At 35.9% G+C, this 20,914-nt stretch overlaps 1 protein-coding gene across 6 annotated transcripts; it reads right to left on the bottom strand.

Moving 5' to 3' along the window:
- Nucleotides 1-284: 284 nt before the first annotated feature.
- On the bottom strand, nt 285-20,255 carry LOC101172889 (afadin- and alpha-actinin-binding protein-like). Of its 6 annotated transcripts, none has more exons than XM_020702292.2 (14): nt 20,055-20,255; nt 6,273-6,384; nt 5,964-6,115; nt 5,589-5,792; nt 4,618-4,728; nt 4,401-4,536; nt 4,120-4,195; nt 3,676-3,856; nt 3,425-3,569; nt 2,229-2,365; nt 1,836-2,105; nt 1,600-1,717; nt 1,105-1,249; nt 285-998 (listed from the first exon to the last, which is right to left on the bottom strand). In XM_020702292.2, the coding sequence occupies exons 2-14, from the start codon at nt 6,292-6,294 to the stop codon at nt 905-907; spliced, it is 1,791 nt and encodes a 596-aa protein (XP_020557951.1). In that variant the 5' UTR covers nt 6,295-6,384; nt 20,055-20,255; the 3' UTR covers nt 285-904. The 6 variants fall into 6 exon arrangements, with proteins under 6 accessions (XP_020557951.1, XP_011472185.1, XP_011472186.1 ...); XM_011473883.3 differs by lacking the exon at nt 20,055-20,255 and adding an exon at nt 7,582-8,490; XM_011473884.3 differs by lacking the exon at nt 20,055-20,255 and adding an exon at nt 7,582-8,487 and having other exon boundaries at nt 1,615-1,717.
- Between the last annotated feature and the right edge of the window lie 659 nt (nt 20,256-20,914).

Genomic DNA, 20,914 nt, shown 5'->3' with positions numbered 1-20,914 from the left:
AAAAGAATGACTAGATTTAGCTTTGCCTGACCTTATTTTATTTTAAGTAAAGGTCATTGAGGAATATTGGGCAAAATATTTCATTTTATGCTCATAATTTGAAAATGTAATTTGTCCAACATGATGTAATGTTTATTTTAGCAATATTTGGCTCAGCTTCAGTTTCTCAGGGACGCATAATCTGTCGTCACTTTACTGTTTCTAGTTCAAGTCTGTAAAACCAGATTTACTCCTAATAAATATGTGAGGAGGATATGGAAAAAGAAAAAAATAAATACATAAAATAATTATTTAAAAAAAATCATGTTTACTTCCTTCATGTTTACACTGACACAGTACCAATACAGCCTTAAAAACTTCACCAAATGGATGCTACAACAAATTACGGTAAGTTGTGATCTAAAACAAAAGTCTCATCATCTTATTTTTCTGCTTTACTGAACTAAAAAAAGTAAGTACAATCTCACATTCTAAAATACTCTCATCTAATTAGCTTTTTTCAATCAACTTTAAAAACATCAAAGGTCTCAACTTAGGCATCATAACGGGCACCATCAGTCAGAAAGAGCAGCAGATAAACAGCTCGTCTCTGTTATTTTTGCTGCAAACCTTCTTAAAAATACTATATTAAAATATTATGAAAAGATGACTTTAAAACAAGCTTCACAGCAACACAATGATGAATAGATACATGTAAAACTGACCTATTATAAAGAAACTGTAACACTGAATGAATCCATATGGCTTTCACTATCATCAATGTTCAAATAACTGGCATTTCCCAATCAATTTTCCAATATAAATAGGTTTTGGACAATAAAAGTAACAATAATTCAAAAGGAAGAAAGAAACTTTGTAAAAATTGTTCTTGTACTGTGTGGATGATTGATGGCTGGGATTTTTCTCATGGTTCCGACAGTTCCTGCAGTATTGGAAAATCTTCCCAAAGGTTTCTTGATTCTTCAGTGTTTGTGGTCTTTACCTTTGGTTTAATTAAACTGGATTTAGAAAAAATAAAATGTATGGGGTTTAATGCAAATTACTGCATTAGCATATATAATATGAAAGTAATTATTTTATGACTGCAAGAAAATGACAGTTTACAGATTTTCTGGCGTCGCGTGAAGTGCATGATGTAGGTCCACTGTTGAAAGTGAACTGGACGAGCGGTATTTTGGTGTAGAGGCAGAGTCTGATAGAAATTCAGAGAGTTTCTCTTGAGTCAACTGTAGATTCAATTCAGTTTCACCTGCAAAAAAGAAAAATATAGTGACTCTCAAAAATTTTGCTCTACTTAAATGACATCAAAGGATATTAGTAGTACTCAGTGCGTTTTGGTAGATGGTTTGTAAAGACTCTTGAGTTTTATAGCTGGTTGATTCTATCTGTTTGTTTTTCCAATTGTAGTAACATGTTTGTGTGAGAGACGTTTCTAATGTAGTTTTGATAACATTTGATGTGACAGTAAATTGGTCTATGTCTTGGGATTTGTGTGATTTTACCTCAGGAGACTGTAGAAGTAGAAATACTAAATTGAAAACTAGAATAGATACTAAATGATCCTATCTACGGCAGGCCTCTGAAGAAAGAGACACACACCTGTAGAAGACGCACCTGTAGGATTTGAGAGCATGAGTTTCTTGGGGTCTCCACATGGACTCAAACTTAAAAACTGGTGTTTCAGCCAAGTTGCCCGATCTTCTTCAAAGGCCTTTCTCTGGTGGGAAAACCAATGTTTAGTTGTGCAAATAAGCTAAGCATTAATAATGATTGGCACACATAAAATATTTACTATTAAATGTATTTATAGCATAAAACTTTTTTTTATTATTAACCTCTTGAGACCTGGGATCCACATGCGTAAACATCCCATTTTGAGCTTTATTGCTACAGTAGTTAATTCTGCTGGCCTGTGACCATGTGTGTAGAAACACCTCGTGACTCAGCCTGATAGCTGCTTCAGTGAAGTTCTTCCTTTCCCTTTCAAATATGCTCCTCTGCCCTTCCAGGGTCTTCCATTCTCCTCTGAGGCGTTCTTTCTCCTGAAGCATGTAACCGTCGTTCCGCAGGGATGTGATCTCATCACAGGAAGAGCTCAGCTGATGCTGCACAAACATATGATTCAGCAACCGACTATCTTAGTAATAATTAAATGAGGAAACAATTTTGTACTGATGGCAAAGTGTAAGGAAGCAAACAATTGAAAGGGTTGCTAAACTCAGTTTCACCTGCAGGAGATGCTGTTGTGTTTGAATTAAATCTTTATATTCTTGAATTTCCAGCTTTAGTTTGTCCACTTCCTCCTCCTGAGTTTCACGTGGAGTCGTCTCACTGCTCTTCCCGGCATTCACCTGAGCCAGGGATACTAAACAAACAGTGCAAAGAATTCCCTTCCTTTATCACTTTGTTTATTTAAAGTCATAAGCGCACATAGACGATATGATCTTTGTATACTTTTGTATTCTTATAACGACAAGTCAACTCGTGAACAATACACAGAGTGAAATTAACCTGAGGGTTAATCTCTGAACTCAATGGTTGATGACCCAATCACATCGGCTGTTTAGAATGGCATACAAACATAACAAAAATGTTTCAAAAGGATTTTAAATTCTAAAGATTAAAGATTCTACATTTTTGGTTTACGACAAAAAATGTCATTTTAATTTTAATTTAATTTTTCTTCGTCATGCAAGTTACAGATGTTCTTCTGTTCTTTTATAATGTTTCACTGCTCTGAATGTTACTTAGCTGTTTGAATGTCTCTTTTGCTGCTGCAGACAAAAGAATTTCCCCATCGTGGGATAAATAAAGTCTTATCTATCTATCTATCTATCTATCTATCTATCTATCTATCTATCTATCTATCTATCTATCTATCTATCTATCTATCTATCTATCTATCTATCTATCTATCTATCTATCTATCTATCTATCTATCTATCTATCTATCAAAAATAAGAGGTATGACATATTGTGACACCCTTTGGTATAAATCCTTGGAACATTCTATAAAGTTTAGTGGAGCTTTGCCTAGTTTATGTACATTTTTCACATTGTTTTGACCTCTGTTTTGGGATTTTTATACACTTTTATGTTAATTTTTTTCTTTTACAAATCACACATTACATTTTTGCTCTTAAACAAATTACAAAGTTTGCCATTAGAAATAGAGAATTTTAGACAGTTTCATGGTCCATTATGGAATCTTTGTGTAATATATAAAGCATTAACACAAAAAACTGTTTTGAAGAAAGTAGTTAAAAAAAAGGAAGGGGGCCTTGGACTACTAAGGGTTAAAAACATTCTAGTGTTGTACCTCTTATTTTTGATAGAAATAAACAAGAAAGAAAACTATTTAGAAGACTGTTTTATGACTGTTTTTTTATGATACTGTTGTCAAATTCAAACACTGATGAAATACCTTGGCTGTCCAACTGCTCAACGTGGCTCTTTAGTCTTCTCCACTGCAGGCGAATGCTGTTGGTCAGTTTTTCACTGGCATGAACACTAAACAGCTCTTTACCCGGCTCAAACCCCTCCTCCTCCTGCTCTTCCTCAGAGTTAGCCTGAAATGAGAACGTGAATACGTACATAAATACATCAAATTAATATCAAGTAGGACATATTTAAAGAGAGCAGTCACAAGGCTTTTAAACAAAGTGAGGGAACAACCTGTGTACCGTCGCGTTCATTCTGGACTCCTTTTTGGGTCAGTTTTTTTAGACGGAGTAGAGACACCATGTCGTTTTTCACCTGGTGCAGCACTCTCCTTAACTCTGCATTTTCCAACACGAGGTCCCTCTGCCTGGCGTCATAGTCACTCAGCAGAGTCTTGTACATCTCCCCTTCGTGCCTTGGGACAACAAACATGTTCTCGGTTTATAATCTAACATTTATAAAGTTATACTGAATCACACACTCTTTTTTTAAGATCAATGGACTTCGGATGATTTTTCCTTCTTCTAAAAATAACTTCTGGGTCAGAGAAGTGGGTGTTACTTATTTCAAACTCCATGGCTGCTTTGCTGAAGCATTTTCAATGACAATCCTTTCTCCTGTATTGTCAAGCTAACTGAGTTTTACCAATACAATAACACACAAGTCAAATATACTTACTTTGCCTCTGTCTTCTCTGTTTTCCAAACACTTCTCTTCCCATCAGCTCTTCCGATGTTGTTTAATACATCAATGGCTAGGAGACAGAAAAGAAATAAAATCGAAACTATGTGTAAAAGAACTCCAATATTAGCTTGAATCTCCCTGCAAACAGTTTTTGGGCTGCAGGTTCACGATTATTGACCAAGCCACCACTTGTATTTAAAGGGTAGGCATCACAAAACATTGTTAATTTCTGTTTTATTTTTATAGAACTATGGCCATAGAAATATCTGTCTTACCTTGTTTTCTCTCCTTTTTATCAACAAGTAGCTGACTCAATCGCTCCTTCAGTTTGTTCAAATCTCTCTCCTTCCTTTTCATGTCATGGTTGTACTGAGTGGCACGGCTTGCTATCATGTTTTGAAGCTTTTGCATCTGCAGAAGAGTTATGGTATTGAAAAAGCTGGGATCGGACCATGGAGTAATTCTGCATACATAAGAACTCTAAATATTAACCTCTTCTTTTTCATTTTTTAGGCAGTTCTGCAAACTTTTTACTTTCTGCTGGAGCTGCCGTTCTCTTTCGAGAAGTCCTGTATTTTCCCTTTTAGAACATTCGAGCTGCTCCTGCAAAAGACAATGAAACAAATCATCCAAGCTCTTAAAAAATTTAGTTTGGGCATTATTTTCTAAAGAAATAAAGGTTTTTGTAAGAAAGACAACTTCAAAGAATCAAACTGAAGCTGTAGATGCCGACATATTTTTCTTAAGCCTCAATTCTAACTTTACACACTCCGATGAAATTGGTATACCATGTGTGGTGGTTCTTGTGGCATTTTTCTGATGATGGAGGAAATATATAAAGAAAAATTAAGCGTAGAGTATTTCTCAAAGTAAGCTAAGGATTTCTTTATTCAAATTATTTAGGATCAAGAGCCAACATAAAAAAAATGGCGTTTGAAAAAATCACATTTGTGCATAGAAAATGGAATCAGTAGGTCAAAAGTGCTCCATTCCAATGCATCCACTTGCAGTAAATAGATCCATATACGTCTATATACGATCTATATAAGTCTTTGTTTTCCGCATCCGAGCTGGCATCTGGCTCAAAACTGTACAGCTGGATTTCTCCGATATTGCTCGCCATTTTTGTAGCACTGGTAATGTTAGGTTGGGGTTGTGAGTGGCTGTAAGCTAGTGGGAGAGAGTGTGAACAGAGAATCTCAGCAACTGGGAGGTGAAGCGAGGGTGGGGTTGCTCCAGCCTTCGATCCCACCCATAACTCAGAGACAAAATTTCTAATGAACTCCTGCCGCTCTGCAGAAACTATGTCCTACACAGTTTTTTTTTATTTTGGCTACAAACAGCATATTCATAATTAAAAGACCACTGGGAACACTTTGAAACTAAATCTAGGAGTGGATCTTTAAGACATTTATTTCTAAATACAACCACAAGGTGTCCTCCATCAAAATGTACTTAGATACCTTTAGCCGGGTGGTAGACAGCTGCAGGTAGTCCAACTTGCTGCTGGACTTTAGCTGCTCCACTTCCATGTTTTCCAGAGTTCTGAGACTCCTGCGGTGCAGCTGAATCAGGTCATGCATGCAGTTCAGCACTGTCACAACATTCAGGTCTGAGCTTTCATCCAACTCCGTCCAAATCGTACGGAGGCCGAGTGATGACACCTCCTTTAAAGTAAGAAAGGGATTCATAAATTAGGTTCCATAAAAGCTTGTCTTAGCTATTTGATTTTATTTAAAGACCAACATTTTTTCTAAGAAGTCATTGTCTTGTGTGGGACACACTTAGAAGTAGAAAGAAATCAAGATTACTTCTAGAAAACATAAAAGAACACTGACCTGATTGATGTGGGACAAACATTCCGGCACATTTTGCTGCGTGCAAAAGGCACTTTGTGCGTTGGTATTTCCGTGCAGTGGAAGTGAGGACTGGTTAAAGTGCCTCAAGAGGGGTGCTCCACATTTAACAGAGATCCCATAATGATCCTTGACTGGTTTAAAAGAAAATAAATGTATGCTCTAAAATTCTCATTTTACAAAAATGTAACACGTTAAAGCATTTAAAACTACTTATGGTGAATAGTCACCCAATCAAACACATGTTCACTATTTGTCTGCATCCAAAAGAAATCAAAAATGTTTACTCACCCAGGGAGGATTCAGGCATCATTACAAGCTGCGTGCCGCCAGGCTGTGGGTCTGGATCATGCACTGCATGTGCAGATGACAGAATCTGACAACAAGACCCTCCTACGTGCTCCTGAAATAGAAGGTCAGATTAGCAACAGCCATTTTCCACTGTGGATTACACAGCACATGGAGAACATGTGGAGTGGATAAAACCATGCAGCAAACTTGATAGCAAACAATTAAAGTGTGTGTGTGTGTGTGTGTGTGTTTATAATGTGTAAGCATATTCTAAACTTCAAGAGTTTTTATGTTGATGTATTCAGAAATAGAGTACAGTAGTGTCTCATTGTTAAAAGGCTCTGTCATTCAGCAGTAATCCTCTGAATGGCTTAATCTCACACAGAAGTTTGTTTAGTGCTGCTAGCAGAAAAAGATAGAAACAAGCTCCTAAAAGGAAAATGTGAGTACAATAAGCAAAACATGTCCACAGTCAACATTATTCAGTTTCCCCACACAAAAATTAAAAGTTTCAAAAGGCTAACATGCAATTCGGAAGAGGTTTAAATAGCTGTCAGTGATGCTTACATGCAGGCTGGTAAAACAGATGGCAGGTCTTCCCCAGATCAAAGGCTTTAACAAGCCAGGATCTGGCTTAGTCTGAACCTTTAACTCCTAAACTAATTTAAACCAATCAGTCTGGTCTAAAGTGGTTTTTAATGTCAGTTTTAATTTGAATTAGTACATTAATTCTTTCAATCAAGTTTGTTATTATTTAGACAGCCAAAATAATTGTATACAATTACTATTTTTTATTACACTAGAGGGTACTGTAAATAGTAAATTAAGACAGGAACTGAGATAAACGCTATAATATGAAATTATATAATAATAATACTATTATTATTTATTTTTATTCAGACTTTCATTTTACATAAAGAAAGAAAACAAAAATATATTGTGAAAACAAGCGCACTTTGAAAAATGATGGGAACATATAATGGATTATTTTACTAGTAATAGCAGTTTAGTCAAAGCCTTTTTTTTTAATAGTTACAAGACAAACAGCTAACTTTTAGCTTTTCTTTCTCTTTCTCTACAAGCGTTTAAAAGTGGGATAAAAGCAGTACTTTAAAAAAAATCTGGAGAATTCACACCTAGATTTCAACTTTTATTTCCTAAATTCAAATCCGACCTCAGACCTCCAAATTATCATAGCCTGTCATTGAAGCTGATGAATGACCCGGAACAAGTTTAGCGGCTAAAACATAAATATTTTCAAATCCTTTTCTTTATACACAACTAAATAACAAGATTTTAAAACACTTACCTCAGAGTTTTATTCACGCTGTGGGCTGATTTTAAAATATGCTTGAAAACAAGCTCATCTAAGAATCGTCCGCGAGACACAGCAGCATATAATCCAAACACAGCTCCTATTGGCACACCCGTTGTCTAGCAACCAAACATGGCTCAATCTGATTGGCTGCTGGTCCAGCGGCAGGCTTCTGTTGTCGTCACAGCAGAATTAAAACTAATATTTCTAAAAACATTTTACAGACAAACATATAAAAAACCTTTAAGTTTATTATTTAGAAGAACAAAATTAAATACAAATTTTTTCAGAATGCAGTGAGCAACATAGCACTTCCAAAAGCTGTTTATAAATTAGAATCCAAATACTTTTGCAGAGTAGACAGATTTAAGGAAGTGAAATCATATGTTTTAGCAGTGAGGGAAAAAATGTATTATTCAAGGCTTAAAAAATAAGACAAGTCAGATATAGGAGCTGCTTTGTAAACAACAAAATCTATCATATGTATGCCTAATTTTAACGTTGTGCCACAAAACAGTCCGATTTATTATGAATAAATATAAATACATTTGCTTTTACTTACCTTTTATTGTGTTTGCATTTATATCATTGTTCCCATTCCCATTTTAGACTTCTGACTGGCATCTCAGGTTGCATTATAACAAATTTCATTTGTTGAGCAGAGAGAGTGAGTTAATTTTCTCGGAAAACATTTCAACCTTTCAATTTTTGATGAAGCCATTAGAACTGATGGAAGCCAGAGATCTCCGGTTATCCTTATATCCTGACAGCTGTAAGAACTAAATGAGTTTCCTCCCTTGAGACGGTGGAACAGTCTCTTAAAAGACAGAGGGAATGGAAAAATCTATCCGTAATACCAGTCTTTTTGCTTGTGTAAAAAGCTCTCAATTGAAATAAATAATGTGTTAATTGAAAGTGTTACAGAAATCAAATTCGTATGGGTTTTTATCGATGACAAACTAAGTTGGAAGCCACACATCAGACACATACAAACTCCTTCTTCTTTTGGCTTTTTCCCATCAGGGGTCGCCACAGCGAAACAACCTCTCTGTTGAGGATGAGTCACATGGTTAACTTGGCAATGTTTTACGCTGGATACCCTTCCTGATGCAACCCTCTCAATTTATCCGGGCTTGGGACTGGCACAGAAGCAGAGAAGGGAATAGGGAGCAGCCCGGATTCAAACCCTGGTTTCACGGACGGAAGGCGCTGCAAACCAGCACGAGCTAAACTGGCTCCTGGATACATACAAACTAAAGTCTCCAAAAGTATTTCAATCGTAAATAAATCTAAACATATATTAGAATACAACGGTAGATATTTATTGTACTGCTCCTTAATACTACCATTTTTCACCTACTGTATAGAAATTTGGGGGAATAATTACAAGAGCTCACTACATCCTCTCTTTTTACTTCAAAAACGAGCCGTCAGAATTGTCCATAAAGCCGGATATCTTGATCATACAAACAAATTATTTTATCAATCTAGACTTTTAAAACTGCATGACCTTGTGGATGTTTACACTGCGCAACTTCTATACAGAGCCAGTGGGAAATCGTTACCATTCAATATCCAAAAACAGTTCCTAGAAAATGAAGGTGGTTACAAACTGAGGGGATGTAGGAACTTCAAGATCAAACTGATAAGAACCACAGAGAAAAGTTTCTGTGAGTCGTGTAGCACTAAACTTTGGAACGGGTTAAGTAATGAGCTCAAACAATGTTCAAATATCCAAATATTCAAGAAAATGTATAAAGAAACTCTGATTTCAGGATATGAAGATAAGAGGAGTTAAGGATCAACAGGTGTTTGAATAATTCCAACACAAATACATGTGTGAACTTGATTGTGGTGAAATAATCAAAGCTCTTTTAATTAAAACCAATGACTATTACATTGTAATGTGCATTAATGATTACTGAAATGTTTTAATTACAATCAATACGCTATTGATTTTGTTAACTTGATCTGCAATGTGTAGCAATAATTAATTGTTCATTGTGATCATGTGTTCTAATGATAATCAATGATTATTACATATCGGTACCGTTACTGTTTACTGAAATCATGAATGAATATTTTCTGAAGATCATCTATCATTACTAGGCACTGGATTTTGTTACTTGAAGAGAATCTTATTTGATCAGAACCGGATTTAAAACACTGTAAAACTATCAAATGATTTAACTCAGTAGGGGTGGGATTATATAAGCTTGCTTCTTCCCACTCCTTTTCAAGCAATAAATCAAACTCTACTTATACTTTAGTTAATGATCACTGTATTTAATTAAGAAAATGTGATTTAAGTGACGTTTTTGTTTTGTTTTATTTTCTGTCTTTTTAAACTATACATTTCAACATTTCTGTAATGAGTTTGATAAATACAGTGATCCCTTGCTATAACGCGGTTTGCTTTTCACGGTTTCGCTACTTCACGGATTTGCATCGTGCATTGTGTTCTGCATTCTGATTGGCTAAAAAGTCACTCCGCTTCCTCTCAACCTGTGCGTCAATAACGTTGCAGTTTAATATGTGCACGTACGTAAATCAGCTTGCCAAATTTTCACTATTATGTACAAATTCTCTTGATGGTGGCATGTCGGTGTATAAGGATCTTTTTGCAAAGCAGAAAAAAGAGCGACAACAACTGCTCTTCTCCCGAACAAACACAGCTGCACCGCGGGCTTCAACAGAAGAAAACACTGCAGAGCGGAGTCAGGATGCAGCGGCTCAGTCTGTAGAGCAGTGAAATACACCTGAGTCACTATTTGTCCAACTGTACTTTGTATTTTTTTCATAATCATTTTTAAATTTTCTCCCGTTTAGTCCAATACTCGGGTCGCGGTGGGCGGGGCTAATCTCCGCGATTTGAAGCCTTCTGTTCACATTCATTAAAATTATTATTTGACAGTACAGTACAGAGTTATTTGTTGAAAAAAAGGTTTCTAAAGTACTTCTATTTGTGAAACAAATGCTTGAGCCTGCAAATTGGTTTGTTCTTTCTTTTCAATGTATAATAGAGGATTTAATTGTTTAATAATAGTTTAAAAAAAATAAAGGTTTGTACTTCACGGATTTTGCCTATCACGGGGTCTTTTTGGAACGTAACCCCCACGAAAAACAAGGGTTTACTGTATGTGTAAATTCTTTACTGCTTGACTACAATGGCTGAAATAAATCAAAAAAACCAAAATCAAATATATTCACTCCACCAGATGGCAGTAAGATTCACACAACAGAAAATATCGTTAGGAGCTTTTGCTTACCAAATGGGTTTTAAAGGGAAGAATTATCAAAGTAATAACCCTCATTTACCCCTCAATATATCAATACCTCAATATATTTCTCATCTATTTCCCAACCCCCCCCCCCCCCCCCCCCCTTTTTATAACTGGCCTACATTTTGTAGGAAGCTAACCCTTAAAATGACAGTCTAACTATCTCATAGATTCACAGTTTGTTTACACAAAGTTTATTTTCGAACGTATAAGCTATTTGTTGTTTATGACTTGTTAAAAACTCAGAAAAAAACCCTGAATAAACTTTGTTGCCCAAATTCTTCCAATGTGTCTATCAACACAATTTAAAGGAAACCAAGTCATTCTTGTGTCAGTACTATATTTTGCAGAAAAATAGTAAGATTTGAAAGTATATTAAAGTTTTTAATTTGATTTATCTATGTATTTATTTCAAGCAATAAAGAATTTACACTGATTTATCAAACTCATCACAGAAATGATGAAATGCATAGATAAAGTCACTCTTCTTGCATCATAGACAAGCAAATTTACCAGAATAGTAGGACATAAATCAAATAGTTTAATATTTTAGTCATTAACTGGCGATGCTCTGAACAATGTTCTGCTTTAAACTGAAGATTTTTGCAATAGGTATCTCTCATAAGTATTTTGAACTTAAGCATCAAAAAAATAAATAGGAAAGCCTTTAAACGCTTTTAAATGCTTGCATCATGCATTTCAAGGAAATCCTAAAAGAAAAAAAAAACAGTTTTTGGTGAAGTAGAATACGCTATACATTTTTTTGTTACATTTTGTTAGATATTTTATTCTATATTTGTATTCATTTTTATTCCATTTACATTTTACTCTCAAGAAGCTGCAGGTGAGCAAAACCTTTGATCCCACTGACTATGCTCCCGGATTTTATAGTAGGTTCTTCAAAGTTTTGGGGGTATACATCCCACTTATTTAAATAACAACTTCTAACACCACAGACTTCCAGTCTGATGAGACATTTTAATCAAAAACCAAACAAAAAATCAGACGAAAGAAACCGTTGGTTTTCAAAATGCTAAATATTACTCCTTAAAAACTAACAGCAACTCTAACAGCAACAGATGACTGATTTAAAGATGATCTCACTTAATGTAAAAGGCATCAACCATGTTATCAAACACCAGAAAATCTTATCCTTTCTCAGCAAGGGGAAATGTGAGATGGCCATGCTCCAGGAAACTCATCTGTCAGATACAGAACATGTCAAACTGAGTAGAAGCTGGGTGGGACAGGTGTTTTATTCATCTTTTAATTCAAAAGGCAGAGGAGTTGCTATTCTCCTTCACCGTAGTTTACCTTTCACCTTTGAAAAAGAGGTAAAAGACAGCCAATGGCGTTATATACTCCTATCTGGTCACCTGTATGGGGAGCAAGTCGTCTTTGGATGTGTTTATGCACCTAATGTTAACGATCCTTCTTTTCTCCCTCAACTTATCTCAGACCTGACATCCTTCTCATCCTCATATGTAGTTTTAGGAGGTGACTTCAATTGTGTATTAGACCCAAAAGCAGACATGTCTCCCCCACGTTCAGACCGCCTCGAGAAATCTGAGAAAATGTTAGAATTTCTTAGTGACCTGAACCTACATGATGTGTGGCGAATTATGCATCCAACAGATAAAGATTACTAATTTTTTTCAATCCCACATCAAGTTTTCACCCGGATAGACTATTTTTTTTTTTCATCTCAATTTGTTCTAGACAGGATAAAAAACTGTACAATTGGCACTAAATTCATCTGATCATGCTCCGGTTAGCATAGTTCTCTCACCTCCCTACCTAGACCCAGCCTGAAGACGCTGGAGACTAAACCCAACCTTATTGAGCAGCCAGGATTTTGTAGATTATATTACAAAAGAATGGGAAGGTTTTATTGCAAGTAATAAAACTCCAGAGATAAGCCCTTCTACACTATGGGAATCTGGTAAGGCATACATACGGAAGTCAATCATATCATATACATCAGCTCAGAAGAAGAAAGCTCTGAAATCACAATTAGACCTAGAAAAAAGTATAGCAGGGCTGGAGGTTCAGTTCAGGCAGCATCCTAGTGACTCTTTAGCAAAGCAACTGGAAGCAGCTCGCTCTGCCCTAAACCATCTATTAACAAAGAAAGCGCAGACACAAATTTTTTATGCTAAACATAGATTATTTGAATCTGGGAATAAACCTGGCAGGTTGCTTGCGAGACTGGCTCAAAGTAAGATGGAAGTCAACATAATCCCTGCTCTTGCAGATAGGGATGGAAAGAGGCAAAACAAGTCCACAGATATAAACAAAATCATGACATTATATTACCAAGACCTCTAGAGCTCTCAATGTGAATCCTCTGCTGACAACAGAGCAGATTTTCTTGACAAAATAAAATTTCCTACTCTGTCTGATGAACAGAAAAAAATTCTAAATAATTCATAAGCAAAGAGGAAGTCTCTGAGGCCATATCTGCACTGAAGGGAGGCAAAGCTCCAGAACCAGATGGCTTTGGACCTGAATTTTATAAAACATTTTGTTACATGCTGGTTGGTCCACAAACAGATATGTTTGTAGATTCATTTGAGAAAGGCTTCCTTCCCCCCACATTAAGTCATGCACATGTGTCTGTGATCTTAAAAAAAGACAAACCAGCTGACTTATGTGGGTCTTATCGACCCATCAGCCTTATTTCTGTTGACAGTAAGGTGTTCTCTAAACTTCTTGCTTGCAGGCTGCAGAACTTTCTCCCAACCCTTGTTCACCCAGACCAGTCAGGGTTTGTGCCGGGACGGTTGTCCCACAGCAATGTGAGAAGGCTGCTGAATATTATACAGTTCTCCTCTGAAAGGAAGCAGAAAGCCCTGGCTGTCTCTCTCGATGCTGAAAAAGCTTTTGATCGGATAGAGTGGGAGTATCTTTTTGACGTTCTCCATAGATTCGGACTTGGGGGTAGCTTTCTTAGATGGATACAAGCCATATACCATTCACCTACAGCCTCTGTGTTGACTAATGGTCGCTGCTCTGAACCCTTTGCATTAGGGAGAGGCGTGCGCCAAGGTTGTCCTCTTAGCCCACTTATTTTTGCCTTAGCATTGGAGCCACTAGCTGAAACTATACGCATGCAAGCTGAGGTTAAGGGAATATCGCTGGGGAACATGGAGCATAAGATTGCTTTGTATGCTGATGACATCATTCTATTCTTAACATTACTTAAACAATCAATTCCCTCTACTCTTTTTTTTTTTTTAACTTGTCCTGTCCAACAGCTGGGCAGACAGATGAGAGCTGAGGGCCTCTTGTGTTGGACATATTTTGCTTTAACAAGAGGGGTTATTAATCTTCAGACAAACCAAAGGTATGTCTGAATAAACCCCTTTTGTAATTGAGGCCAAACTTTATTAATTTCAAACATGTCTGAAAATCTTTGGTGTTGGACCGGACGGAAAAGGAAAGAGGGGAAGAAGAGAGAGGGACGCTAGAGAGAGGGGGGGTAGGGGGTGATAATAGGAGGGGAAGGGGGATAAGACCATGAAGCAGCATACAGCAACAAGTTTACTGGTTGTTAATCATTATGGTAAGGTTCAAATGCAGTACAAAAAGGGCGGGGCCCGTCCACACACACACTCAAATGTTATAAACACACCTGCTAGCTGCAAAAATGTCCACCTGTCGACATGTACACAAAACAGATAGTGTTCACACTCATACTTATGCCTTAAAACCAACTAGTGTGAAATATTTCAGTCATTCAGTCTTGCAAGCTATTAGTGCAAAGGTGAGCTAACACCCCTCTACTCTTCCCTCTACTCTAAAAGCCTTTAACAAATTTAGTTCTATATCTGGTTACAAAATTAATTTCGCAAAATCAGAAGCTATGCTGTTGGGAGGCCTGAGTAAGGCTGACGTTCCCAATGATTTCCCATTCAAATCGACTGTTGGCGGTTTGCTGTATCTCGGCGTGAAAATGTCCCCAGATCTGAACGATATGTTAAAACTGAACTTCTCCCCCATCTGCACACAGATAAAGAAGGATCTACAGCGATGGCATAAACTCCCACTGTTGATGTTGGGTCGAATTAGTTTAATCAAAATGAATGTTCTGCCACGTCTCTTGTATCCTCTGCAGATGCTCCCTCTATACATATCAAAGAAAACTAACAGAGATCTGGAAAAGGCCTTTACCAACTTTATATGGATCGGGAAGAAGCCAAGACAGAAACTTAAGATTTTGCAGTTGCATCCCGATATGGGTGGTCTCTCAGTACCAAATATAATTTTCTATAACTGGGCCTGCCACGCCCATCATTACTGGCTGTGGCTACATACATATCTAAACAGGGAGAACTGCATTGACTTATGGGCATGCTCTCCTCATTCTCCCTGGGGATTGATCACCTGTGAAGTGGCCAAAATCCCACTAACTGTTAGAAAAAATCCTATTATTTATAATGGTATTAGAGTTTGGCGTGATGTGTTAAAACACCTGGGAAAGACAAAAATTAAGTCTTTGCTTTCCCCAATAACTCAAAATCCTGATTTTCCTGCTGGTGTTGGCCCATCTGTGTTCTCCTCCTGGCGTAATTTAGGAATTAATGTAATTGGCAATTTAATTAAAAACGACACTGGTATGTCCTTTCAACAATTACAAACCACATTTCATGTTCCTCAAAAACATTTTCTTGCATATCTCCAACTGAGACATTTTATTTCTTCTCATGTTATTTCCACCTCCGCTGTTAATGTTGTAGAAAAGTTCTTGGGGGATCGCACAGACAGGAGGCACATGATTGGATCATTTCATTCTCTCCTTAACTCTTCAGGCATATGCCTCCTTCCAGATATTTTCCGTAAATGGGAAATAAACTTAGACTCTCAATATATAGAAGATGATTGGCAAACAGCACTCTGCTTGATTAAATCTACGTTCACGTGCAACAGACTAAGAGAGACTCAGTATAGAATAATCCACAGACGCCACATAACTCCTGTTATTTTACACAAAATTAATCATTCTCTGTCTCATTTGTGCTTGAAATGTAATTTGGAGAGAGGAACATATTTTCACTGTTTTTGGGAATGTAGGAAAAATGTTCTAGATTCTGGAATCATATTTCATCTGTGATCAGTGAGATCTTCAAATTAAAAATCAAGAAGGATCCAGGTGTCTTCCTGTTGGGCCTTCCCTCGAGGAAATTACAGATTCCTACTGCACATCATAAGCTTCTGGAGAAACTGCTTTTAATCGCTCGGAAATGTCTCTTGATACATTGGATAAAGGAGTCCCCTCCCACTGTCACTCTCTGGTACAGAGAGGTGTTCAGTACACTTCCTCATGAGAGGTGACATGCAGTTATGGAAGGAAGGGAGGAGATGTTTCTCACAACATGGTCTCCATTTTTAAACCATCTGCCTGCCGACTTGAAGGGTCTACTTTTACAGGGACAAAACATTAAGCAATCTTCTTTAATGCCTTGTTCATAAACAAACTGGTCAGTGGACTGTAACACCTGTGGAAAAAAAAAAAGTTCACATCCTTGTATGTATTAACTGCCTGTATACCTTTTTATTTAATTTTTGTCTTTACTTAGTTTTAATCTTTTTTATTATTATTTTTAATTATTTTACTTGTATGGCTGTCTTAAGTTGAAGGGTGGTGTGGGGGGGCTGACATATTTTCGATACTTGATGCTTAAACTGTTCAAATGTTTTTGTGTTCAAATTGTTCAAATTTTGAAAACAATAAAAAAAAAAAAACAATCAGACGATCATCTTATTTATGCGTCTTTTATCATGTAATAGAACAGTAAAATAAGTGTGTTCTAGGATGTGTAAGCTGAGGAAAAACCTCCCGTGATCTTTGCTTTTGGAGCAAGAAGGAAAAAAATGGATGAATAAATTTGATATATAGACAAAGATAACAAATTACAGAGAATGCAAGACTTCTTAATAGGTACTTAAATTTTTTTTTATTAATGGCTTGTTGTGTGGTGGAACATCCGGCTGTCTCTTAAAAAAAGACATTAAGATCTTCATTAGCCGTTCCCTCGCTTGCTGAACTTTTCACTCTTTTACAATTCCAGGGGTCACACAAAGGCCACTCAAATACTTATTATTTGAATTAGAGCAAAAAGGTAAACAGTACTGAAAAATCATGTGAGACTCGTTGAAAGTAAACTTTCATTTACATTTTGATCATTTGTTTCCTTGTTTTTTCAATATATGGGTGAATTTAAATAGCACAGATATTTGAAAATCTTTTAGGCAAATGTGGTCATAATAAAAACATCATTCTTTGAATAGGATCTTAAAAAAACTGCTGTAGAATAAACTGAAACACCATCTGACATCAGAAATGTCCAAAAGTACATTTACTTTGAATGGTACTTAAACGCGGAAATGTAGAACTGTTTACTTTTCTATATTTGCAGTATTTATTTACAGCTCAGTTTGTTTTAATTTACTCCCCTGTATTTATCTATTGCTCCTTCCTCCTATATCATGTTTTAACAAAACGTACTACTTCCTTGTAAATTAAGTCTTCCCGGAATGATTTCAAGGAAAATGGAAACCATTTCTGGAGATTAAGAATGTACAGTCAGGACCATAAGTATTTGGACAGAGACACATTCTTTCTAATTTTATTTCTGTACATTACCACAGTGAATTTTATTTTATTTTTTTTTTTTATTTTTTTTATTTTTTTTTTTATTTTTTTTATTTTTTTAAATAAAACAACTCAGATGCCATTGAAGTGCCGACTTTCAGCTTTAATTCCATGGGTTGGACAAAAAGATTGCATAAAAATGTGAAAAACTAAAGCATTTTTTAAACACAATCCCTTCATTTCATGGGCTTGTAAGTAATTGTAACCCCTCACTTTCTCCCCCTCTCTCTTTATTTCCTTTTCTTCTACCCCCCCCCCCCACACACACACACACACTTCCCCCCTCTCCCACCCCTTTAATAAAAATAATATGTATATATACTTAAAACACAAAATGCAACACATAAATAAAAATAATTAAAAAAACAGAAAGGGGTTCATACAAATTTACACCCTGGCTATCCAAAGATTCACAACCCCTTTTTGTAATAGTAAAACCTGTCCAACATAAAAGGCCTTCAGCGCTCATCTGTTTGCTCAGTTGTTGGACAGAACAAGTAAAAAAAAAAAAATAAAAAAATAAAGAATGTATTTTACGAATGCGTTGTATAAATTAGGGAAATTAAACATCAACAAGTTCAATTTACAATACGATTTTTCATTTTTTAAAGGTAGATTCAACTGGAAATAGTAAGAACTGAGGTCTAATTATATGGAAATCTAAGAAAACAAATAGAAGCGGAGTTAATGTTCTGGTTAGACAGGCACTATCTTTGCAGGTGTCTTTTAGTTAAGACATTCACTGGTTATGCATGGAGCAGTATATAGTATTTCTTGATTTACTTCAATGTTTAAGTCGCCCACAATGATCCATGCCCTGAACAAAGCTGCTTCTTCTCCTCAGTTATTGTGTTTTTCACATGTTCACTTTGAAGTGCAACAATGGTTCATTGTGCAGCATCCTAAAAAGACCCAGACTCACTTTAATGGATCTATCTGCATCAAAAAAATGCACCAAAATCAAGCCTTTACGGTACCGAAGGATGATTCCGCACAAACAATTAATCTTCAATTCTACAACTTAGTTGGCTGTGCTTTTTACACATAACATTTTCCACAAAATATAAACATAGTGTTGAAATCAACTTTATAGTCACTCAGTCTTTCCAAAATATTGAAACAAAAATGATTTCTGAGGTCCAAAGATTGGGCCACACTAAAAATTTTAAGAAATAAAAAGTATCTGATAATGTCTGATGAAAAAGAACAAGATATAAATATTAACATCCAATAGAGCAATTACAATATCATAAAGATTGTCATGTTAGTCATAGTCTTTTTTTCAACTATTGTTCAAGGTATTCCCTGCATAAGAAGTCGAGAACAGTCTGTAGACCCACATCATTATAATCAGGATCCAGAGCGCAGCCTGAAGATCCTTTATGAAAAAAACTGGATTTCGGAAATAAAAAAATTTGAAGTCAAAGTTCAAATGAGTGGCACCCATCTTTATTGTACAAGAAGTCAGGAAAAAAACCTAAACATACATGCCATTTCTGCACATTTGTTCACTTTAATTGGCCATTCAGAGGAGCATAATTACAGCAGAGCAGTACGAATAAAGCTGACACACCATATATTTTACTCCTTCTTTTTCCAGCAAAGCAAAAACTGTGGAAAGCAGCAATCCGCAAGTTTACAGCTGCTCCTAGACAGATCTTATTTCTAAACATGACATATGTTCTGCAAACTTTGAGTCTACAAAATGTATTTTTGTATTTTTTTGGTTTAAATTTTGAAGCTTAGTGGAACATTAAGCCCATTTATTAAAATGATTAGAAACTATTTGCTTTTTTAATTATTTCTTCTCAATGTCATGAAATTAATTGTGTAAAAAAACAAATTTCCCTTCGGGGATTAATAAAGTTGGTCTTGGATCTTGAATCAGGGAAAAAGTTATTAGAGCAGTAATGTAGTATGTGGGACACATGAGCCCTTGCTTGTAAAGCTGAGAGGAGATGGAATTGTTTAAATATAGAAAGCTTCATGCGTTATACTGAAACAGGCAAAACAAAAAAGCAAAAACCTTTAATACCCTAATAACAGAGTTTGAACCTGTGGGACAGCAGCTGCATATTATTGCATCCTCACAGATTTTGTCATCAACCTGAAATTAGGTGTTTTCCGTGCTGTGCAACAACATGATTCAGTGACAGGATGTAGACGGGAAACTTTGCTTCAAATTACACTTGTAAATCAGACTACAGTAGATTAGTCATCTGTTAGCGACATCAACTACGTTTTAACCAAATGTCTATTTTAACTTTGGCACCAATTGTGTTTTCTGAATTTGCCCATAAAACGTCTGCCTTCATAAAGACTTTTTTTTGTGTTTTTTTGATCACATTTTTTGTGTAAAGAAAAAGAATATGTGGCTCCGGTAGAAACTGATGCAAGATTCCTGTCAATATATATCCAACACCCCCTTCTCCAACAGAAACTGCTCTTTGTTAGAACACATCCTCCCCCCTTTTGCTTTGTGCGTCTTGTGAAAGCAGAGTTATCTAATAAAAATGCAAAACATGATTTACCTTTTGAAAAGTTTATTTTCCGCATGATGATGTGAATTGTTCCTAAAGAAGTGGTGGTCTTTTCTTGTTGCTGTGGTCTATGAACATGTGTGATCATTCATTAACGTTTGGCTCAATAGAGATTCTGCGGCCTGGACTTTGACCAGACCATGAAACTACTCCATTAATTTGATTTTCAGTCATTCTGTTGGTTCACTTGCCAAAACTGCCAGGTGTTGCATGTTTTGGTGAAGAACTTGTAAAATATGAATTCAATTCTGCTGCTTTTTTCATGTTGTATATTACTTTACATGTAAACTTTTAAGCTTTTTCAGCATTTTTTGTAAATAGAAAGAAACTAGAAAAAAATCAATTCTAAGATTCAAAACTGGAAAATCCTCAAAAGCCCTTGTTAAATGTGAGCATTTTTACATTTTAAGATAATTAATTATATCAGAAACATGTCAAATGTATTAAAAAAAACATACATTATTGATTAATTTCAGAGAAGAAAACTCAGTTCCTTTGCTGTTTAATTTCCTATAGATGTGCACTTTTCAGGAGATACATTCTTATCTGTCATTCTATTTACATGCATCATTAAATTACTCATGCAAAGTGGTAAGTTGGAAATACAGTTTTCAGGATTATACTACATTTGGAGCATTACTAACAAAAGCCATCATTGGGTATTTACTTTTAGAATGCATTATTTACCAAAACATGTACATCGTTTCGAACAACCATAAATCTACAGTAAACAAGTATAAATACATTCGATTCAGACAAATATACCTTTCCTCTTGATTTTTTAGCTAACATTGTTTGACAGAATGACAAGCAAAAGGATTTAGCATGGCGTTCCCTACAATTGCCGTGTT

Source organism: Oryzias latipes, chromosome 4, assembly GCF_002234675.1.
Source record: "Oryzias latipes chromosome 4, ASM223467v1".
NCBI lineage: Eukaryota > Metazoa > Chordata > Actinopteri > Beloniformes > Adrianichthyidae > Oryzias > Oryzias latipes.
This window is presented reverse-complemented; position numbering and strand designations above follow the sequence as displayed.